The sequence below is a fragment of the Fringilla coelebs genome (assembly GCF_963513975.1).
Source record: "Fringilla coelebs genome assembly, chromosome: 25".
Classification (NCBI taxonomy): Eukaryota; Metazoa; Chordata; class Aves; order Passeriformes; family Fringillidae; genus Fringilla; species Fringilla coelebs.
Genome location: NC_140051.1, coordinates 4,892,509 through 4,916,548, shown reverse-complemented (window position 1 = coordinate 4,916,548; position 24,040 = coordinate 4,892,509). Strand labels below are relative to the sequence as shown.

The 24,040-nt window shown below is 50.1% G+C and overlaps 1 protein-coding gene across 2 annotated transcripts in view; it reads left to right on the top strand.

The window, feature by feature from the left end:
- Positions 1-488: 488 nt before the first annotated feature.
- Positions 489-24,040, top strand: part of LOC311162948 (protein CEPU-1) — a 137,905-nt gene continuing 114,353 nt past the window's right edge. For both annotated transcript variants that reach the window (XM_084221573.1, XM_084221572.1), the window contains exon 1: positions 489-776. In XM_084221573.1, the coding sequence (XP_084077699.1) occupies positions 610-776 (167 nt within the window). In that variant the 5' untranslated portion in view covers positions 489-609. The remainder of the gene's footprint in view (positions 777-24,040) is intronic.

Here is a 24,040-nt window from a genome sequence, read left to right as displayed (position 1 = left end):
GCCAGCCAGGGGCTCCGGCAGCCTGACATCCCCGCATTCTGCATCCCGCCGTCCTCTCATCCCCATCCTGCATCCCGTCTGGACCAGTCCCCCGGCAGCGGGGCGGGAGGAGAGGAGCTGCAGGGCATCCCGAAGGCTTTTGCCCGCTGTGCCTTCTTGCGCCTGGACACCTTTGCTAGCTCGCCTCGGGGGTGTTTTTTGGGGTTTTTACTGGTTTTTGGACTGCCCCCGCCTCGGGACAAGCGTGCGGGAGTGGGGTACAGCCGGGCCCCCCCGGCGCTTCCTCGCCCAAGTGAGCCTCGGACTGCTGCCCGAAGAACCGGCTCGCCCAGCACCTTTGCCACTTCTCCTCCTCCTCTTCCTCCTCCTCCCCCCGGCCCTCCCGTCCTCCTCCCTCGCCCGAGGACAGCGGGACTCCCTCCGATGCCGCTCGGCAGGCTCAGCGCTCGCAGCCAGCCTTGCCGGGGGCTCTCCTGATCTCCGTGGAGCTCCGCAGCGCTCGCCCCGGTGGTTTTGCTCCCCCCCATCCCTCCTCTCCACCCACCCCTTCCCCCTTTTCGCCTTGTCGGGTGTGTTTTTTGCCTGTTGGAAAAGTCCCCGCTGCCCAGGATGGGGGTCGGTGGGTGCTTGGCCCTGCCCTGGAGGTGCCTGGTCGTCCTCTGTCTCAGGCTGCTCTTCCTTGTGCCCGCAGGAGTGCCCGTGCGCAGCGGAGATGCCACCTTCCCCAAAGCCATGGACAACGTGACAGTGCGGCAAGGGGAGAGCGCCACGCTCAGGTAGGAGCAGCTGGATGGGGGCTTGGGGGGTCGGGGGGTCCTGCTTGCGTGGTGACTTTGGGGTCGTGACTCAGTTTCCCCGCGGGGGATGCGCCGTGCCGGTTGGCGGTACAGGATGGTACCGGGTAGCGAGCTCAGAGATTGGAGTGCCAGGGGATTCGGCTTGGGCTCAGCCCTCCCAGTTGTCTTCGGGAAAGTTACTGGGGGATGAAAAATAAGGGAATGTGGTTCCCTTCTGGCGTCCTGCCCCACGGCAGTGCGAGGCAGAGCTCAATTGCTGCTGTCGGTACCGTGGCTCGGGCGCTTCGGCTGCGTTCGGTGCAGATAAATCCTGCTCTGCTCCTGGAGTGCAGTGCTCGGGGTGTTTTACCCATGTCAGACCGCCCCAGCCTGGGGAAAGGGGCAGTTGGTGACCTCCTGGTGTGGCTTTGTGCCTTTATCTCAGGCCCAGACCTGCTGGAATAGGGAAGTGCAGGACGGGGCTGGCCCCGGGCAGGTGAATGCTCCTCTCCTTAAGAATCCCCTTGCTCCAGAGGCAGGGGCTTGCTGCTCCCGGCAGCAGTCCTTCCCTGGGAAGGGGAGAGATGGGGGCTGGGCGTTGCACCAGGGTCCTGTCTCCTGCAGCAGCGATCCGGGGGGTTCAGGGGCTGCCAAGGAATCTGTAATTTTGCTCAGCATAATTTCTGGGACATCTTATGCCCAGACACTCGTCCCTGTCCTCACAGCAGATGGGCGCAGTCATCCCAGAGGATGTTTGATAGGGACATTAAAAATCAAAAGCCAGGTTTTAATTGCAGCGCTGGGAAGCGGCGCTTGCAACTCCAGCATGCTCGGGAGCGACTTCGCTCCTCGGGAGCATTGCATAGGTGACACCAACATCTGCGGGGCCAGCTGGGTGTGTGCGGTGACACCGCGCTCCTGCTTTACGCCAGCCCGTGGAGAGGGGCCAAGCCAGGGCAGAAAAAAAGCCCCGGGAGGAATTTCAGCAGGAATTTTCCTGCAACTCAGTTGTTTGTGGCCAAATCTTGCATCCCCCTCCCCAGCCCCTGATTGCTCCTGGGAGGGTGGGAGCTGTGTTGTGGCCATTCCCTTGGATTTGCCTTGCGTCATGGCACGGCTGGGCAAAGAGGCTGGAAAAGGTGGCAGAGGATGGAGGACAGAGTGTCTTGCTTAGGAATTTGAGCTTGGCTTAGTGGTAGCTCTTTTGCTTTCCTGAAGTGCTGTGTTCTTCCAAGTGCCGAAATTCCTCCAGATCCTGCTGTCAAAGAGGGAGGGGTTTGAGTTACTGGGGGTCTGGGCAGTTAAACACACCGGTGGCAGCAGCTGGGTGGGTGCTCTGCAAAGTTATGGGAAGAGGCTCTTGTGGGGGCCTGCACAGGATTTCGGGCAAAGATCAGGGATCTTGATCCACAGCACGGATTGAGGTGCTCTGCCCTGGCACTGGGTGGTCGCTGGTGTTGGAGGAGAACAAAGGGAAGCTTGGGTGAGTCAGCAGGAGGGATTCTTCTGTCAAGGAGGCTTCATGGGAAGGGGGACAAATCCTGCCCCTGGGAGGTGGCTCTGGGGAGGGAGGACACCACTGTGCCATCATCCCAGAGCTGCCATGGGTGCATCCCAGTAGAGCTGGGAGCTGCTCTGGTGGCAAGGGATGTCCGTGTCCCTTGATAGGTGCCTTGCCAATACAGGTGTGTCCCAGGAGAAGGGCACGTGGGCTTTGGGGTGTGCAGCCTGTGCAGATTCCATTCCCACTGTGCTGATGACATTCCTGCTGTCCTGCCCCTGGAGCGGGGATTGCCCTTGGAAATGAACAGCTTGCTGCCACCACCGGCTCGGTGCTCGGCTGTGGTGACAGAGACACGCAGGTGTGATTTTCCCTGGGCATTTTTGGAGGTGTTTTCCTGCTGGTTTGAGGTGGGAGCAGTTGGCCCAGCAGGCAGTGGGACATTGCTGCATCCCCTGGTCAGTCCCAGTCGTGCTGCACTATGGCAGGAGCCGGGAGGAGCAGAGCATGTGAAAACCCGAGGAAATCAAGGAAGCATGAATCTTCCTGCCTGCTCCCCTCCCAGCCCGGCGTGCCCATCGATCTGTTGTGGAGGAGTTAACTTGTGCAGAATAGCAATGCTGCTACAAAGGCTCTGGCAGACCCCAGCGATGCTCCTGGCCACCTCCTGCCCAGCCCTGCATGGGTGGCAGTCAGGGAAGGGAAAAAAAAAATCAGGTCTAATCCAATCCCACTCATTTCCATGCAAGGTGGGAGGACAGGGAGCTGCAGCCAAGGATTTGGAAGGAGAGATGTTTCTAGAGGTCCCTTCTTGGTGTTTCACAGACACCAAAACGAAAGAACAAGCTGAAAACTCAGCAGCAGAAGTTGCTGTTTCTCTGGAGCCCTTGGAAAGTCCTGTCCCACCCTCTTCCCAAGGGAGAGGCTTTGGCTGTTGGAAATAGGTTATTTTATCGGGGTGGCAGGTGCTGAGGAGCCCGAGCAGCAGTGCCCTGCCAAGAGGCTCTTTTCAGCTCTGTCCCTCCAAGCAGAGTGAATTCAGTGCTGGGAAAAAAGCTGGATTGAAAGCTGCAAGGAGACTTCTCTGTTGTAAAGGCTTTGCTCTGTACAATCCACTGTGGGGAATCAGTTTAGGACCAGAGACATTGGAGGTGTTCAGATATTTCCTCCTATCTCGTGGTGTTTCTGCTGGAGGGTACAGGCATGTTGTGGGTATCAGCACTTTGGATCGCTGTATTAAATTTAAATCAAGCTTTAGATGTTGGGTTAAAGCTGCTGCCTGGGATAGGAGGGGTAGGATTTACTCCTGGGTGCAGCAAAGCCTGTGGGAATAGGGAAAGGGTTGAGGGTGTTGTGTCACAGTACTGTGTTTTTACTGATGGATGTGTGGTCCTGCCTTTGGGGTTACACTGAGGAGTTGTGTGCAGGTGAAGGTCAGAGTTTTCTGTCCTTCCTTGTGTTCCCAAGCACAGATTGTGAGGATGAGGCTGATCTTCATCCCCTCCCACCATGTCCAGACAGCTCTGCCCTTACCAGTAGTGAGTGGTTCATGCTGGAGAGGACCCATCCTGAACTTCATGCAGTGCTTGAACCGAGTCCAGGCATTGCTGAGACCTTTGGAGCAGCTCTCTGGGCACCAAAACAAATGGCTTGATTATGATTTCACTTTAATTGGCATCAGTCAGCGCTTTCCATGGCGAGGCTCTGACATTCCCATCAGCAGCACAGGCGCCTGCATGGTGTCCCCCCGAATCCACGGTGCTCCTCTCTCCATCTCCTCTGGTTTCCTTGGCAGGGTGATGCAATGCCTTCATTCGTTCTCCTCTTTGATTCCAACACTAAAAGTCAAATCTGAGTTAAACATGAGGCAAAGCTTTTTTTAACCCTGATGTTTCCTGTGGTTTTCACGCAGGCTTTGAAAAGGGCTGTGAGCTTTGCCACTGAGCTCTGCCATTCTTTACCTAAGCCTGTTTTGCAAATTTATTTGGCCCCTGTTGTGCTCTTGAAATAATTTTGGAGAAATGATGACTTGGCTGTGAAACAAAACAAAATCAAGCATGTTTGTTTGATGGGTGCAAACAGAAAGTGCTTGTTTGCTAAGCAGAAAAGACTATTTTTCAGAGATGGGTCTGTTTTCTGTGACTCTTTGCTGCCCCATCTTTTCCCCTTTATTCACAGGAATTTGCCTCGCTGTGTTTTTATTGTGTAATAGAAAAATAAGAATGATCTCCAATGGGTAAATGTGGTGTGTTCCAGCACCCAGGTCCTGGGGGAGCCTCCATGTCTCCCCCAGTGCTTTTCCTGCCAGCCTTTGAACGAGGGTGATTCTCGCTGAGGTTTTGGGCAGCTGCCTTTGTGGTTTGCAGTCAATGAGTGCAGAAATCCTGCAGGGGGAGGAGGCCAGGGGAACCCATTCCAGACTGTCTGTGCCTGGGAAAGCCTTGGCTGAGTCATGGGGGGTTCAGGGGGGCTCAAAGAGCAGTGCCCAGCCCTGGGCTGGGCTCCGGGTGTGAGTAACAAAAGCCAGACAGGAAGAGGATGATGATGAAAGGGGCCAGCCATGATTGCTAAACCTCCTCTGGTGGCTGCCCAGCTCTGTGTCCGTTTTGCTCCAGGCTCTCACTCCCACTCTGAGCTGCAATAACCCCACTGAGGGAGTGTTGCTTGTCCACCCTGTCCCACCAGCTGAGAACACCCCAAGTTAGCTATTCCCATCTCCTGCCCTGCCCAGCCAACTCCCCCACTTTGCTGCACAACCACCACATTCCTGATTTCCAGATCAGTGCTCATCTGCCTCTCCAGGCCTCAGACCTGTGGAAAAGCCATCCCACTCTGATGGTCTCCACACCCAGTACCTGGTAGTTTTCTTCCTGCTGCAGTTTTTTATTTCAGAGACTCCTGATTTCTTGCCTAACTACTTCCCAAAGCCAAAGAGGGAGATATAGCTGGGGCTTGCAGAGGCCAAGGTGTCACACCTTTGCTTCTCTCCGTTCCTGAGCAGTAAAGGAATTCTGAGCACCTGGGATGGGTTGGGAGCAGCTTCCAGCAGCCCTGTAGGGATGGAGCTAAGCTCCACACTCATGTCTTAACCTAAGTTAATTCCACTAATTCTCCAATATCCACCACCTTTGTCCTTCTCCTTCAAACCTCTCTCCTTTTCATCCTGAGGTTTAGGGAATAAATTCAGGGCTGTGATGACCCCTCCTGCATTAAGGTGAGGAAGGAGCAGAGCATGTTCTGCATCCCTCACTGTGCCACTTCACCCCTGCCTCTCTCCTCTTCCTGTTGTTGCTGAGTCCTCCTTTCTGGTCAGGGTTTTGTCCCCACGTTCCTGGGGATGCCCTGTGGGAGAGGCTGCAGGAGCCCCACGTGTGGGGTTTGTAGCTCACGAGCCGATTGCTCTGCTGGCGATGGCACGTTTCTGAAAGAGGAGTTTATTACTAAAGTGACATGTCAGCAAATCTCTGCCACCTCTCTCCCATCTCGGAGATGGAATCAGCTTAAAGTGGTGAAAAAAAATTGTCATATGCATGGATTATTCTTTTTTTTTTTTTTTTTCCCTGAGTGCAATTTCCATCTGAGATGAGACAAGCTCCTGATTGCTGTGCCAGAGGAGGGTTTCCCTTTATAGCTTTCTTGGTAGACCTGCTGCCTCTGGTTCACTGGAGCTGGGGTCTCCTAGGGGGCAAGTGGGCTTTTGTGGAGATGTCATCTCCACCCTGGCTTAAGCATCTCACATCTGGAAAGGCTGAAGTCAAACAGGCTTTACCTTGGCATGGGGAAGAGGCCAGAGCAGCCCCACAGTGGAGGCATGCTGGGCTGGTGTTTCTAATGGTTAAGGTAGGCTTAGGAAATGGATTTTCAGTAGTCAGCCCTGCCCTCAGCTCCTGGTGTGACGTTAGGTGCCCTCCCAGGCCCTATAAATGTCTTGATTCGTGCACAGCGATTGCAACGCTTCCTTTCTCTGCTCCATGAGTCATCTGCTTGCGTTGCAGTCTCTTTGTGGCAGGATTCATCCCTCTGCAAGGAAAATGCTATAAGTGTCCTACTGGAGGGCACCAGAGGTGTCCACCTATGTCCTGCCTTTGCTTGGGGTTTGAAGAGGAGACTGGGAGGTTTATTTGCTTAGACCTGGCAGGGAATTGTCATGTTGGGGCTACGTGGTGTGTGGCAGAGCTGCTGGGAGGGTGGATGGTTAGGAAGTAAAATCAGGGATATTGGGACCTGGGGAAGCAATGCTTCTGTGGGGCAGCTCACAGTCCCAAAGTCTGCTCTGAAGCTGCCCCACCAGAACCGTGAGTTGATCTAAGCCTTGGAATCGAGACCTTATGGGTGCCAGTCCAAGGGATGGCACCTGGCCTCACCTCTAGCATTTGTCTGTCCTGATGTGCTGTCCCAGTGCCCCCCTGGCAGAGCCCTTTGGGCCACGCTGCTGCTGGCACTGCAGCCCTGAACTGGCAGCACCATGTGTGTGTTAAGAGAAGTGGGTTGGGGATGTGGGTCATCTTCAGCTTGCTCAAGCATTTGTCACTTCTATTGGCTTCACTGGAGTTACTCCAATTTGTGTCGTTGGAAAAATTCTCTTCTTGATCAGACAGAGTTGTTTTCTTCCCCCCAGACCTGCCAAAACCTGCCACTTTGAGCTCAGACACCCTTATTTTACTTCAGAGGAAAAAAATCAGGAAGGAACTAATCTACGACCACATCAGTGGGAGCCTGGGCTAATAGAAATTGTAATGAGAATCCAGAGCCAAACAAACAGGCAAATGGGGAAAATGCAATCCCACTGATGCGACAGAGAGATTTATGCCAGCAAAGGGGCTGATCCAGTGCTCATTAATGTCACCACGAGTCTTTATCCCAACTGTAATGGACTGGGGATCAGGTTGGAAGACAGCATTTCAGTCCTGCTCCAATATGCAGACTGTGAACGGCTTGTGTGTGGAATAGCAATGCGGAATTCCTTCTCCTCGGGGTTTGCTCGTTGTTGCATGTGGCACCTTTGCAAAGCAAGTGGGAAATACCTTCTGCTCTCCTTGGGTTTAGTTCTCAGAGGTGCAAGGCTGTGAAGGAGCCAAGTCTGAGGCTCAGGCTTGGCTGTCTGGTTGCTGCAGCGTCTGCTGAACCGCCAACAGCATCTCCATCATGAGGTTATTAAAAATCCTGGTTTAAATAAGGATTCTTCAGCTGCCGGGGAGTGGTGTTGGCTGTCACCGCCACAGTCACGCTGGGAAGCATCCTTAGTTTATGTGCAAAGTGAGGAGGCAGATGGGTGGGTATGGAAAATCTGCAGGCAAACTTGACTTTGCAGCTGGATTCTTCCCTGGAAAATCAGGGAGAAGACTGGGATGAGGTCTGGAGAGCTGAGCCTGGTCTGAAGGTGGGGACACCTTTGGGGACAGTGCTGAATAGGAAAGGACACCAAGGGTCAAACAGGAGAGGAGTGAGTCCAGCTCTGCATGTCAATGAGGACAGAGTAAATAAGGGATAAAACCACCTTCCAACATGAGCAGCTGGTGAAATATCACAGGATTTTTTTCCCAGAGATGGGAGATTTTGACCGGCTCTGTGCCTGCAACCATAAATGGCTCTGACACCTGTGTCTGTTTTATCAGACACATGCAGAGCCCCGGCCATGATCCAAACATTCATTACTTGGGATTTTTGAGTCTCTTTTTCCCTTTTTTTGTCATGGTGGGATCATTATTTTCGCAGCTTCACATCCTCAGTTCAGCAAAACCAGCGTGTTTTTCAGCCTCGTGGTTTTTACTCATCTCTAATAAGAAGCATGAGAGAAAGCTGTTGAGAAAAGCAAATTCTCAAAGGTATGAAAGGAGAGCAGGGCAGCTCCAGGCTCAGAGACACTGCCAAATCTCAAGACACTTTGGGCCTACAGATAGGCACAGCACTAATATTTGAAGGCACATTTGGGTTCTTATCCTTCAGTCCTCCAAATGCAGTCAATTATATGTGCAGGGCTTTATTCCTTAAATAACCTTAAAAACCGTAAAGGTAACTTTTAATTATCTCGCATCCCTTTTCCTCTCTTACAGTCCAGTAGAAAGCTCTTGATGAGCTCAAAGGAAAGGTGACTGAGGTGAAAATTCAAGGAAGCATTTTACAAGTCCCTTTTCTTCCATTGCTATTCAGCAGGAGCTGGGAGTCTACTTTCATTCAAAAATTTCAGGCTTCTGTAATTTGTTAGAATAACAAAATTCTTTTTCTTTTTAAATTCAAACCCAGATATTTTTATTAAACAATCCATTTCTTTCTTGCATACCTTGACTGGAAAGGATTTGACTTAGAATTCCCTTGTGGGTGAGAGAGCAGGTTTGGGTTTGCTTGGAAAAATAGTGTTTCCTTTTATCTGAGTTTGTGAGTTCAGTGAAGCATCTTCTCAAATGTTACAGGAAGTTCTCTGATGAAGCTAAAGCAAGATTTGGAATTTTTTAATAGGAAATAGTGAGATTCTGATTTCGTTTAGTCTCAGAAGGGAAGGATTTCTGGACACACACAGTTTCCCTTTAGCTGAAAAGAAATATTTCCCTACTCACCTCAAAGCTGCTTTACATCTTGGGTTGATTTTTCTGTCAAACTTCATCCCTGCCATTGCTTACCACTATGTGAAAGATCTGCTTTGTTTTGCATCAGGCAAAGCTTATTTTGAATGATGTTTTCCAAGGCCTAATTTCCAGCTGGCCAAGGCACATCAAGACCCTCTTTGCTCTCCAAACTTCCACGGTGTGGGAGTCAGGACAGAACGTGGCAGCGTTGGGAGGGAGCAGTTTGGTGGTTTCTCATGGTGTGTGTGCAAGTGATGTGATTTAGTCCTCTACAAACACGAGGAGCCCAAGGTATCTTGTTGGCCTTGACCAGTGGAATTAAAAAGTCTCTTCCCTCTCTTGCATTCTGTGGTAGGGCAGGATGTGGGGGTCGGTTTTCTTTCATGAGCAATGAGTGATAAGGCAAGAGGAAACAACTTTAAATTGCACCAAGGAAGGTTTAGCTTGGATATTAGGGGATATTTCTGTACCAAAAGGGCTGTCAAGGACTGGAATGAGGAATCCCTTCTCATCCTTGGAGGGGTCTAAAAGCCACGTGCCTGTGGCAGTTGGGGACACGGGTGAGTGGTGGCCTGGGGGAATGGTTGGAGTTGATGGTCTTAGAGGTCTTTTCTGTGGTCAGAAAGTCAAAATCCCATCTTGGGTTGTTATTGCTTCGTCATGGAGGTGGTTGGTCAGGGGAGATGCTTTCACTGGTGCATGTCAGCTGGGTCCTAAATTTCTCCTGTTGTCCTTGTCTCCTGGAGGATGGCAGCTCCAATTTCCTTGCTGGTTCCAAGCCAGCAGCTTGCAGACTGTTGACATTGCTCAGCAGACACGGGGCCTTCACCTCAGCCACCCCTGTGAGTCTGAAAACAACACAGAGACATTTTTGGCCATCCAGAGGTGCTCTTGGTGACCTCCATTCATTCAAATGGCACTGCCTGAAATAATCTGAATTGCTGAAGGGGTCACAGGGTGATCAACATCCTCTTGAAAAGGCTGCAGGCTTGGTGGCCATGCATTGTTAGGAAGAACGTCACTCGCCTTGGTGGCTCTGACCCTCTGGGGTGGGTGGGAGTCGCAGGATGATCCCTTGCAGGTTTGGTGGGAAGGGGAGGACAGAAGGTGCCAGTGACACCCTGAGCAAAGGGCTGTGCCACCCACGCTGCAAAGGGAGGCTGCTGAGAGGCGCCGTGGGGCTGCTGAATGAGCACGCCGGGGACGTGTCAGCTCTTCCTCTCAGCTTCCCTGTGCAGCGCCAACTGTCAGTAATTTAACTAACGTTTTGTAAATAAATGTGGCATTCGGACAGCTGTCACCGTGCCTGTTATAAACACTCCCTTTGTCACTAAAAGCTGGCAGTACTGCTCCGTTTCCCCTGCAAAGGCAGCCACCACTGCCAGTTAGCTCCCGAATCCAGGGCTGTCAAGGAATCACATGCCGGGCGGTGGCCGGGACACCGCGGCTTCGCACAGGGAGCCTGGTGAGGCACTGCCAGGGCCTGGTGAGAAGGCAGCTTTTGCAGGCTGAAAATAAATAAATGGCCTGAGCAGTGAGCAAGAAAACTCCTCTGAATGTGGCCGTAGGGCTGGTTCCCAGCCAGGAGCTGGGTGGTCCAGTTGCAGTGTCAGTGGGGGCACTTGGTTCTGCTGCCGTCTCATCCCAGCTCCGTGGGAAGTTCTGATAGGATCAGAGGGGGAGCTCAGCCAGACCCAGGGTCTGATGGACCAAGGGACTGATTTGGCACCAGCATTGTGAACGCTTTTCACTTTGAGCAACCTGCTCCAGTGGAAGGTGTCCCTGCCCATGGCAGGGATTTGGATTGAGATGAGCTTTAAGGTTGCTTCCATTACCCAAACCACTCTGGAATTCTGTGACAAGTGGGCTACTCCCTCACCAGGATTTGGTTTTGGTAAATCTGGAGACTCTGAGACTGGTTTGATTTGAGTGGTGAGATCAGCCCTTTGAGATCTGCCTTCTGTCCATCAGTCTTGCTCAGCACACTTGTCCTATCAGGAGCAGATTCTGCACCTTCAGGCAGTCAGGATGCTTCTCCTACTAATGACCAGGACTGGCACACGTTGTCCAGAGAAGCTGTGGCTGCCCCAGCCCTGGAAGTGTCTAAGGCCAGCTTGGAGAGGGCTTGGAGCAACCTGGGATAGTGGAAGGTCTCCCTGCCCATGGCAGGGGGTGGAATGAGGTGATCTTTAAGGTCCCATCCATCCCAAGCCACACTGGGATTTGATGAACCTAGAGAAGGGATGCTGTTAGGTTTCTCCTTGCTGGGAATTCTTGATTCCGTGCTGCTTTTCTCCTCTCATCTTTCTGGGCCCTGCAGCTCCAAACCCCCTTTCCCCTGGATTTTCTGTCCTGGTGCAGGGTGGTTTAACTTCCAGCTGTCAGCACCTAAGACTTGGCCGTGCTGCAGCACTGGGTGATGCAGACAGTACAGAAATCAGCACATGACATCTCTCTCCCTCTAAGCTGCTGTAAAATTAGCTTCATCTCAAGTGGCAGAAAATGATCATATCCTCGCTTGAGGGCGATGAAGAATATTCCTGAGTCACTGCTAGTGATGAAACAGGCAGAAAATCCAGAGTGATACACAGCTGCCCACTCAGTTCTAATCGCTGAGGCCATTTGCTGCTGCAGAGCCTTAAGACACAGCTTCCTCCTCCTTTCCCTCCCTTTCATCCATCACTCCCCATAGGAGCCAGGGCTGCAGATCCCAGCAGGAGCAGAGCAATTTCCCGTCCCACCAGCGAGGCTGCAGGCTGTGAGCAGTGTGTCCTCTTTCCCTGCTCCCCTGAGACGAGAGGAGGGGGTCAAAGCTTCCCTTTCTTAAAGGAATCAGAGGAAAAAATATGGAGCCTATCCTCCTCAGGCCTCCTCCTTCCACACTGTTATCCTGCAGTCTGGGAAAAACTCTTCTCTGAGCTCAGCCTCACCTCCACAAATTCTCCCTGCTGTCTCTGAAGCAGCTGCTGTGCCCACGAGGATATTTCCTTTTTGTATTTCTCCTGCATCAGCTTTAGTTCAAAGCCATCTCCCTGGATTTTTATGCCTTGGATAAAGCCACCCTCTTCCCTACAACTGCCAGCTCAGTGCCTGGGAAACCTCCTGCCAAAATTGTTGGCGACTCAGGCCAAAAAACCCCTTCAAAACAGGGATGAGCAGAAGCAAAGTGCTGTAATCCTTCTCTTCCTTGCATATGCTTCCTGGCAGCGTGGTAAGGGGTAGGACTCCTTGAAGGATGCTTCCTGCAAACCCTGCCCTGCCAGCTTCCCCTGGTTTCAGATGGAAGCCCCACACCCTCCAGGGGCAGGTTGGAGGTTCTGAATTTCCTCCTCCTTCTGGTTTTCCATGTGGCTCTATCACCTGGTTCAGCAGCATTTAGAGGAAAAACTGTAACAATCCTCCAGTTCATGCAGGTGTTTGAACGAACACTCTGTTCTCCAGTCAAGGCTTGTCAGTATTTATCCTTTAACCTGGTTTTCAGATGTTCTCTATCCTGCAGATTTGCAGGATATGCTATTCACACAGAGCTCTCCTGGTGTCAGACTTCTGCTAGGATCGCTTCGCCGCTCCCGCCAGCCTGCCACGGGAATTAAACAGCCCTGGCAGCAGAACAGGGAAAAATGTGTCGGAGCAGGGCTTCTGCCAGTGTCAAATAAAAATATTGCACCAGCTCACTTCCCCCCCAGAAACTGCTGCACCAGTGTGAGATTCCTGCACTGGTCGACCAAATCTGGGTGGTTTTCTGTGAAAAAATCCTGCTCCCTTCCATAATCCCAGAATGCTCTGCAGGCTGGGCAGTTATTTGTCAGCACAAGCAGGTGCAGAGCTGCAGGACATGGGCTGAGCATCTCGCTTTGGTGGTTATTCCAGCACACAGCCGCTTTATCCTCCCGTCAGGCAGCACCAGCAGCTTAATTTCCTGTTTTCCTCCTATCTTTCCTCAAAAAACACAGTCTGGATGGTGTGTTTTGGGTCAGGTTCAGCAGGGAAGCAGGAGAGCAGTGTCAAAATGAGTACAGGGCTGGGAATTTAGGGGTTGAGTGTTATAAAAAAGCACCCCCCCGAGCACAATTCGTTCTGCACGTGTCAGCCATCGGCATACGCAGAGACCAAATTTGTGTCTGTTTATCATGGGATCATAGAAATGGGAAGGGGGCCCTAAAAATAATCTAGTGCCAACCCCCAATATATTTTTAAAAAATCTATATTTATATGCAAAAATTTTAAAGATTTTTAAAAAATATAAATATGTATTTATATTTACATACCCTGTGAACAAAGGTGCAAGTGGGGAGGAGTAATTCATGCAGATACCCGGTGAGAGAGGCAGTACTGAGGGATAAAGCCAGGGGATATAGAGCAGATGGCAAGCCTGGATGCCACAGCTATGCCCTGGAAAAATGTTTCTGTGGAAAAGCAACACTGGGGGCTCCTTTCAGGAGAGGTGAGGGGACAAGCCTGTTGGTAAATGCTCCAATCTTTTCTCCTGGTGCTGCCAACTGCTGCTTGCTTCCCCTGCTGTGAGTCTGAAACCACCCCACTAACCTCTGGCAAAATCAAGGGATAACAAGGATGGAAGGCTGACTTTGTTTGTGGCATTCAGTTATTTATTTTTTCCATGGCTTGGAAAGGAAGTAATAAAGTTGGATTTCAAGTGGGGTTGTTGCAGTAATGGAGGAAAATGAGATCTGCTCGTCAGCTGCTCTCTCCTTCCTCGTGTCCCCATAAATAACCCTCCTCACTCAGAGTCAGCTCAGCTCCTACACAAGGGACAGAGATGGCTCTGGGCTCCTATTTTTTTGCAGTGGCTGGAGGGTTCCTTCCCTTCTCTTTCCTGCCTGCCATTCCCCTCCTCAGAGCCCCCTCCTTCCCAGAGCTGCTGTCAGGTAAAGCAGTTTCCCTTGCCTGATGGCACAAAGGGGAATGGCTTCCCACTGTGAGAGGACAGAGTTAGATGGGATGTTGGGATGAAATTCCCAATCCCTGTGAGGGTGCTGAGGCCCTGGCATGGGTTGCCCAGAGAAGCTGTGGCTGCCCCATCCCTGAAAGCATTCCAGGCTAGGTTGGGTGGGGCTTGGAATAACCTGAGATAGTAGAAGGTGCCCCTGGCAGGGGGATGGGCTGAATGGCCTTTAAACTTACAACCCAAAACACTCTGTGATCCTATGATTCCAAGGATTTTTGGCTAGGTTTGACATGCAGTTTAGCCTTGCTGTCTGTAACTCACCTGCCTTAAAGTCATTCACACCTTCTTTGTGGATGCATGGAAGAAAGGTGCAGGTGTCCCTTTTCCCCTTCACCATTCCTGCTGGTTTTTGTGAGTCAGCTGCCTGGTTTTGGTCAGGTTTTACAGGGAGGTTACATTCCTACAAGTCCCATGAAAACAGTAAAGCTTTGAGAGACCTCATTATTCCTCTGAAGTAATGACAGAACGAGCTCAACTCTTGTACAAGACACCCGAGAATCCGCGTGGGTGCTGGTTATGAGCAAAACTCAAGGGAAGAGGGAGCTCCAGCCTGAGCTTGCATCATTTAAGGTTTAAAATGTGTAGAAAAACACCCTTCTTCCATGCAATGTGTAGAACTGCTCATTAAATGCAGCAAGGAGTGCAGGTGGGGAGGGGTTGAGCGCTCCAGATTGTGCGTAAGGAAAACTGCGGAGCTGATGTTGTGTTGGTGGAGAGAAGCTGCCAGTCCTGGTGTCAAGGAGAAGAGACAAAAGCTCAGGGCTTTGTGCTTAATTCTCCTGCTCTCAAATGGGGGATGCTGCACTGAGCTCAGCTGAATGGGAAGGCTGCAACAGCTGGTGGCTGTGGCATTGCTGGAACCGGCTGGCTCACACTTCCCTCCGCTTAGAAAAAAAAAATAAAGGCAAAAAAAGGCATAAGAGCACTGACAAAAAAAAAAAAAAATAAAGCCGGTAACTCGCTTTCCAGAAGTTCCTAATGCTGCAAGAGGCAAAGCACAGGAGATAAAAGAAATATAAAAGCGAGGGAAAGAGGAAAAAAATGCATTTATGAGCTCTCAAACTAACAGCATGCAACTCTCATATTATTTTTCCTCCTTAGCCTTTGAAACAGAACAACGGCCTGGAGCCTTCTCGGCAGATGGACAATGTGCGTGCCTTAACCACTTAACAGCCATTAGCCTAATTTCACGTACTGGAGCCAAATTAAATAATAAGTAAGAGGCTATGAAAAGCTGGTTTGGAGGCTGCGTTACTGCCTTTCACTTGATAACCTTCTCATAAACAGATGCTCTCTCTCTACCCTATTAACCTTGTCTGAGAGCAGGGTGGGGGCTTCGGTGAGGCAAACAAGCCAGACCTTGGTGGGGAGGGGGCAGATGAGCTGGAGGGGCCAGATGTGGGGGCCCTGCCTGTTTTGGAGGCTCCTCTCATTTTTGTCCCCGATGCCCTGGCCCTGGAGAGGGCCCTGAGCAAAGAGCCCGTTCTGCGGTTGCGCCCGGGTCATTGGAACGTGCCAAATGATTCATCTTGATCAGCGAGTCCATCTGTACCTGCTGGGCGAGGCTGCACCACCCGGAGCTGATTTTGTGGACAAATCTGCTTTACTTGGAGGAGAGGGGAGATGGTGCTGATAGGCACGAAATGGGAGGTGGCCACGAGGCTCAGTGCCTAATCCCTCCCTGGTTTTGGCTCGGGGGTGCTGCTGCCTCCTCCGTCCTCACTGTGCCACCAGCTCGCCCTTTCCAATGAAGTCATTCTGCTGCTCTTTGCCTCTTTCCCCCCTGCACTGAAATAGAAACAAAAGTACTTGCCTAAGCTCTGGGACTTTGGGAATATTAGTTTGCAAAATGCTTTTGACGCGGCTCTGGTGCTGGGAGGGTGAGGCGTGCGCAGGTGTGTGCAGAAAAGGTGTGCTGCATTTCTTCCTGGCTCCAGAGGTTTGGGAGGGGCTGCCCTATTTCCTCACTGCCCCCCACTAACTCCTGCTCTGTGCTTTGCACCTCAACTTTAGACCTTTAGAAGTTTTCAGGGGATTATAGATGACCGTGCAGCTATTTTTGGTGAAAGCTTTTATTTATTAAAAAGCCATCTTGCCTCATTAAGAAGATACATTGATGGGAAATAGATGAGCGGCTCTATTACTGGCGTCTGGCGTGCCGGGCGAGCCCAGGGCCACTGAGATCGTTTTGTGCCATCCCTTGATGCAAGAAATGTCTTGAGTGGAGCCAAGAAAAATTTGGTGCAGGAACCACCTAAAATTTGGTGCAGGAACCACCTAAAATTTGCTGCATCAGTCATCCCCTCACCCCACCTGCAGCATCCAAGGGCTCTGGATAGACATGGGAAGGTTTGGTGCAAGATTTCCTGCAGTTCCTTGGTGCCGGCAGCAACTTGACTTTCCTTCCGTGTTGGTTTTCCTCCTTTGTCTGAGTTGTCACACAGGCTCTGATTTCATATGCAAAATCCATCCTCTGACTGGCACGGAGGCCGATAAAGCCGGGGTTCTTTTAAGTTTACTTCATTTTAATCCAAGTAGGAGTCAATGATTTGCTGCCTGTGGTGAGGACGTTTGGAAAGGCTTTGTGCTGAGTGGATTTTCTGAGGTTCAGATGAGGATGAATCTCATTTTCCTGTGGCCTTTCCCTCCGTGGGGCACTTGCAGCGTCCCTCTCCTGTACCTGGCTGCCTATCTGCACTAGACTTGCAGGTACTTAATGTCTTTGAGCCATCTGTTCCTCTGTCAAATTTAGTTAAAATTGGCCAAAGGCTTCACGAATTATTGGGGAAGATTGCTAGACGGAGGTGTGCAGGTGAAAAGCACGATTGAATAAGCTCATCCCAGTAGGACTCAAGGCTAAAAATGTATGAGGGTATGTTATTTGGAGACAAGGCAGTTTGGAAAATGGGATCCATATCCAACTTTTCCCCAGCATGAGAGATATTAGATTTGAGTCTATTTTTTGGTGCTGTAGGAAGCTCCTCAGTGGAGATGGACTTTGCCTTAGGTGGGATGTGGTGCTGTGTCTTTTATTTCTGGTAATGCTTGGTTTCCTCTCCAAAATAAACCCCATCCATGTTTTTCCAAAGCTCTGATCCTTACCCCAAGATGCTGTATCTGTATTTTCAGGCAGCTGTTTGCTGAAGAACTCCTCCACCAAGGGCTGGGAGGGCTCTCTCAGCCTGAGTGAGACATGAACTTTGGGAGAGCAGTGTGCTCTTGTCAGAGACTGCTTTGTTCATGTCTTAAACCAGGATGCTTTGATTCTGTCATGGATGTTGTGATTCTGTGCTCCCAGTTAGATCCATCCAGAAATTCTGGCATCCAGAAATTAGGTATGTGATCCAAGCAGGTCTTGGGAAGAGAGAGAGACCAGCCCATCTCCCCAAGTCTCTTGTTGACTACAGGAGGGCTAAGGGGGAAGAGAGAAAAAGCAAAGGAACTGGCAAAAATTCTGCCAAAAGCTTGGTCTGTGAGCATTTCCATAGGACCCCAGTAAAGGAGGGGCAGCCTGGGATCCCTGTTCCTGTAGCTGCAGGTGTCTGAGATGATGGATGCCTGTGTCTGAGTGTATTTGTCCAGTCCCCCTTTGCAGTCACTGGGGAGCAATGGGCATTTTTAGGGTGCAATTCATCCCAGTCTAAGGCAGGTGTCTAAAATAGGTTGGACAGATTGTGTCCTAGCAGTGCCTCTTTCTCTCCACTTGCTATGAAACGGGGTCCAAATGGCTGAGCTTGGCTGGTGAGGTGATAAATCCCAACCCCAGCATTTAGAGGAAGTCACAGGATCAGAATAGAAGGTATCCAACATTGATCAGGTGTATTAGAGCCTCATGAGGGTGTTGAGCAGCAGGAAAACACCTGGTACTGCACTAAGCAGAAATAGGGGAAGAACTGGCTTTTTTGGTGAGGTGTTGCATCCTGAGTCCATTTAAATCTCATCCCTGAAACTTCCAGGAGACTCAGCTAAGCAATTCTGCATGTGGCTTGTCATTAGGTGCCTCACCCAGCAACCTGCAGGTTCATTAGTATTCTTTTTAGTGCTAACAAAATGTCTGAGCTGCATCTTTTCTGCATGAGAGGCTGAAACAGAGGCAGTAAAGGGAAAAATCCAACTCCAGCTCTATGGAGACCACCCAGAGCGGGTCCCTTCTGCCAGCAAAGCGCTGCTTGTGTCAGTGTGGCAAAACCACAGGAGCGCAATAAAAAACTCAACCCCAAAAGTAGTTGGGAAGAGAATTTTAGCTTTATAATTACATCTGCAGTGGGGTCTCTGCCAACGTGGCAGTTTGAGGCGAGGATCTTCCCACCCTATTGCAGCTGTTGCTGCAGAAATCCATGGGAGTGAACATCTGCAGGTAAAGAGCAGTGTGGAGGATCAGGTTACAGATGTTCCTGTTTCTCCTGCCTCTCTGGGAACCCATAGGGCTGCTTGGCTCTGTTTCCCGAGCTGGAAAATGTGGATCCAAGCTCTGTTTGTGGGTGAGGAGAAGGCAAAGCAGCACGAGTGCCATGGCTGTGCCCTGCCTGCCTAAGAGGCTTCATTGATTTTTCTTTTCTTCAATGGAAACAGAACTGACATCCATTAACCAGCCTCCCGGCCTCTCCCGAGCCAGCCATGGAGGCAGCAAAGCCTTTATTGCTATTTTTTTCCCCTTTTCTCTTAGGCTTGTGGGTTTCTCTCCTTCTGCTCCTTGCTAATGCTCAGCAGCTCTGGCTGCAGCCTGGGGGGTGCAGAGGGGTTTGAGAAATACCAAGTGGAAATGCAGCTCCCCTAATCTGATTTATCCCCAGTGTGTTTTGGGAGACCCCCCCCCCATGTATTTAACCGGCTTAGACACCCACAGAGAGCTCTGTGAAATTTCCAGAGGGGAGATGGAAGGGAGAAACCATCTCCTCTGGCTTTATTTGGCAGCTCAGATGCTTTTTGCTCCTTTGGGAATGGAGCACAGCCAGGTTGTGAATAGTGGGGTGCAGTGTGGATTCTTGGGGTGTTAGCAGGCTCTGGGAAATGGGATTCTCCTCCTCCAAAGGGTCTAAAGGGTTTCATTTCTCTGCTTGGAATGAACATCTGTTTAATAGAGGCGGGAGGTGAGAGCTGAGGGGCTTGAGGTAGCAAGAGCCAGGGTCTCACTGCAGAGGTGGGATGCTGCTGGCTTCATCATCTGCATCCTTCCCATCTCCTGGGGATTATCCCAAATCCCTGCGCAGTTGTTCAGGGTAAAAGATGTTTTCCTCTCTCAGAACCTGTGGATGGTGAAGAGAGCAAAAGCCACATATGGATGAAAATAGAGCTTTTAATTTCCAGTTTTGCACAGTAACTAATATATATTTAGCATTGTGTCTGTCTGTATGATATAGATTTATGAGCCTTATGTATATTTTATCCATACACATTTGATCTTAGACAATTAATGTCTCCTGAGTTCTCAGCAGAATTTTTTTCCTTGGTATTTTCCTTATTTACTTCTTTTCCCCCTTACTTTGGGAGGGTTTATTCCTTGTCACTGTCACTGTGCAGCTCTCCAATAACTATATTTTGTATTCAGTTGCAGAGTTTTCTTTGGGGGGTTGGTTTTTAATATACACTTTATGAAGAAGCCTGATTTTTGGGAGCCATCTATGTTTACTGCAGAATATTTCTGCAGAGAAAGGGAAGGAACATAAAAACAAAGGAACAAGGGGGAAAAAGAGATTATTGGGTCTTTTTGGCCAGTGAACACTGCAGAAATACCTTTGACATTTTCCCAGACTGATTAGACAGGTCTCGAGCTGACTCAGGTACTCAGATTCCAAATGTCTCTGCCTGGACCAGACCTCAGCTGTGGATTTAATGGCAAACCTCTCATTACTATCCTGGCTGTGCTGTACCATTCCCTGCTGGAAAAACAGCCTAGGCTCTGGATTTTAATGAAGGACTTGTTAATGCTGTGGTGCATGGAAAGCTTCCACCTTTATTAGGGAAAGACAGGAGCTTCCTCCCTCCCCATCCCCATGTGCCTGCAAAACACTCACAGTGCCCATGCACGTCTATCCCATTCCAGTCCTGGATGCTGGTGGAGTGAAGTTAATGAATTCCATCAAAATCAGGATCCTGTCAAGGATGTGCTGTCCTTGGGTGTTTTTTTGGTGTTCATCTCACCAGCTGCTCCAGAGACTTGGTGGGACATGAGGTTGTGTGGAAGCACTGGGGGTGAATGTCCTGAGCTGGAAAAAAAATCACATGCTGGAAATGGAAGCACTGGGAGCTGTGGGCTTCGTGCTTGATTGCCTCTCTGATTGGTACTATATAAAAAAAATGCATTAGAGAAAGAATGTTTGATTTCAAGAGTGCTTGGGTGCCGACATCATCTCTGTTTGTTTTCCTTCCTTTAGCAGAAACCTTGTAAAATTTTTATGAACCATTAATGGAACAGAGATTTCTTTTTCCTCAAGTAAATTTCCTGAGGTGAAGGTACTCCCCACAAGACCAGCCCAGTTCTGCACTCTTGAGAAATGCAGGACAAGAAGTGCTTTGGGGTAGTTCCCAGAGCATCCCTGATGTACTCCCCACCTGGGATTAGGAAGGGAAGGAAGGGTCCATCCTCATCCAGGTGTGTGTGGTGATGTGGTTGTTGGCCCTGGAAGGACAAGGTGCTGGGGAAGGATGAGGAGAAGGAGCAGGATGTGTTGAAAAAGTGAAGGGATGCAAACGTGGATCTTCAGCACCATAAACTAATCCTAAACTTCAGATTCACCTCTACATTCACCTCTCAGTTCGTGGGGAAGGACATTTGGAGGTTAGTTAACATCTAGGGGAAAAAAAGGGAAATATAACACCCCAGCCATCCTCTCGTGGCATCCCTTCAGCATGCTAGGAATGTGCTTGCAGGTAATAAACTGGTCAGAAGTGATGGATAAGAGGATTCCTTCCATTCTTTTTTTTTTTTAAATTTTGTTTGTATCTTCTGTTTTGAATGCTGTCATCTTCCTTTGGAAGAGAAAGGCTAAGCTGGGATCAGAGCAAAAATTCAGAGGCTGTGGTTTCTCTGTCCAGCTCTGCCAGGGATTTCCAGCAGGACTGGTGGTAGAGATCTCATTTTACAACAGTGCCTCAAGCCATATCCCTTCAAGAGTTCGCTGGGTAAGGAGAGCAAACAAGACCTGGCAGCAGCCCTGCAGAAAAGCATGGAAAACATCCAGCTCTGAGGAGCTTAATGGGAAGTTATTAGCTGGAATATCCTCCTTATTGTGGAGGCCGGGCTGCCTTATCATCCTGACAGCCCCGAGTAATTGATGTCCCTTCAGAAGGAAGGTGAGCAGAGGATTTGTGGCTCGGTGGGAGCTTTTGCTCTGCTTGACCTTCCCGTTGGCTGAGGATTGTAACACTGATGGTGCAGCTCCGGGAGCTGGGCATGGGGCACTGGCCAGACCAGTGAGGCACAGGAAAGTCGGGAGAGCAGAGAAGGAAATGAGGGCAAACGAGGACACCGATGGCTCCTGGTGGACATTTGGTCCCGTGTGGAACCTGGGCTCAAGTCCCATGGCAGAGCACGGAACATCCTGGCATGAGGAGTGGTTGCTCAGATTTGGGGGGATGGGGTTGTCCCTGGAGTTTGCCTAATTAGCTAAATGATGGAGCTCAGAGCCTTGGGAAATTCAGAACCCAGGCACAGATGAGTCGCATGATTGTGAGCTAAAGGAGATTTGCAGTTACTGTAGGTAATGGGACATAAACCTGCATCATCCCTGTGATGCTGGGAACACCTGGACAGGGCTGGCAGGGGCTGCTCCACCTGCAGCGTGGGACTTGTGTTCAAAGAAACTTTCACAAGTTATTACAGAAATGGTCAAGACTTGTGTCAATGGTTCTGGAAGGGCTTTCACATCCTCAGGGTTTATTTTGACAAGAATGAGAAATAAATCAGAAGCTTCAAATGTTAACTCTTTCTGTTCTGGTCCCCATATGGCTCTTTGTTAAACTACCCTGTCTCATCCATTTTTTTCTGCACTTTCTTCAAATATGCAGTAGCAATCAAGGCAATTAACTATAATTGCAGAGAGACTACCTTGTGAAGGCGGGCCGCAGAAATAGGCAGGTAATTACAAGGAGTTATAAATGGATGGTTATTTACATCAGGAGTGGTGCACGGGGATTCAGCTATCGGAAGTGGCAATTGGTGATTGAAGCACAGGGCAGTTGTCTGGGGTCACTTGTCCCAGATCCTGCTGTGCCCAGGCACCTGTCTGGTGTTGATCCTCTCCCTGTGCAACCCAGGGAATGCATGCCCACTACCTCAGGATCATGAACAAGCTGTCAGGGTCTTTAAGAGCACTCTGCTGTCTTCAAATGAAATGAAAAGATTATTTAATTAGGCACGTCTCTGAAGACATGCGGACTTTGAGGGTGAGCTGTTAGATCTGGTTCCTGAGCAATCCTTGCTGGCCTCCTGCTCCTCAGCAGCTCAGGGTGGACTGATGGTGAGCAGCTACAGCAGCACCTGGAGCTGCCCCATTGCTGAGCTGACCTGTGCCTTTCTGCTGCTTGCCAGGTCGTCACCCCTTGGAGCTGTAGAGCTGCCTTCCTCTTATGGGATGAAAAACTGCCTTTTAGGCTTTGGGGAATTTCTTGGGGAATTCATGGGGCAGAAAGACCTGACTCACCTCTCCATGCTCCATGTGCTTTAGGAACGTAACCTAGCTACTACGAGGGCCAGCCACGTCCGTGTAGCGCGTGCTGTGCTTTTGCAGGGCTGACAGGAACCTCGTGTCACCCTGCTGCCACTTCTCTCTAGAGGAACACTTTGTAGGCATCATGCTCTACGCTGAAATGATTTTTTAAAAGCAGGTTTGAGAAGGCTGTTAGGAATCAAGGAGGATGCCTTTCCCGTAGTAGAGACAAGCACCCTGAGGGAGGAACCACTGCGGGAATGGCTCTGAGGAGCGACACAGTCAGTCTCATTTCAGGAGACAAGGTACTTTGGTGGCAGGACATCTTGTGAGTTGTGTAGATTTCCTGGTCCTGGCGTCCCCAGAGAGGTTTAAAACTTTTAGTGCCCTCTTGCTTGGATGTACTTAGCAACAAAGAGATTTCAATTATTTAAAGGTACAGGAAGACATGAAAGCCATTAGGAAGGGACCTGGTGCCCTCAGGAGTTGTTGCTGGCTTCTCCTCCAGCTTGCAGGACTGGCTGCAAACCCCAGCACTGAATCAGGGGATGAAGTGAAGAACAGATGAAAAACACCTTGGAATAAAGTTGGAGTTGGGTCTGGGTTGGAATAATTGGCTGGGTACAATGGGGGAACCCAAAAGAACAGCGAAAGCTGTGCAAGGGGAGGTGAAACAAAGAGATCAGACAGCAGGGTGCAAAAGGTAAAGATTTGGTGTCACTTGTGTTCATTGTACCTTGAGTAGAGATGGCACTCGGTGTCCAAAGGTGGTGATGTGAAGCTTGTGGGAGGTGGGATGGAATCCTCCCAGCCCCTCTGTGGGTCTAAGGGTGGCTTGGGGACAAAGAAAGGCTCACTCTGATGCCCAGGGCATCTGAGACAGGCAGCCCTGCTGCCTTTTGGCTCTCTCCAAGCTGTCAGTAGCTCAGTCACAGAGCTGGGGTTTGAACTGGACATTAATGTGTGCTCTCCCCAGAACGTGGCAGGTTTGTTGTCCTCATGACAGCTCACCCCACCAGAACCACGTGAACCAGAAGTATTGAATGCTGGCCATGTTGCAGAAGCTGGGGTTTATTTCTGCTGGCAAAGGCATTACTTTTAGTGTCCTCCAGACTTCACCATTGTTTCTTTACAAATTCTTCTTTAGTAGATTTCTGTGCCTGTCCAGAATTGCCACTCAGGTGGCATTGGGTTGTTAAACTCTGAGACTTTTACCCCAGATGTGGCTGCATTTCACTGCTGAGTGAAACAACTCATTAATTACCTTTTGTTGCTGGATCCATCATGAGAGAAGGCGATGCACAAATAGATTTAATTACGATTTTAACCAAAATTAAACCACTGTGGTCAGAGATACAGAGCAGGGAACTCTGTCTGGGCTGAGGACTTGTAAAGTGGGTACAGTGGTGATCAGCAGGTCTTCTCCAACTGCAGAAACTCCTCTTCACACAGAGCAAGTACATTTGATTTATTACAACTGGAAGTGGAAGCAGTACTGGAGCAGTAGGAGAATTAAAAACATGCGTGACACGGATATGATACAGAATAACTAATCTTTGCTGACATTTACTGTCAGTCATGGCTAA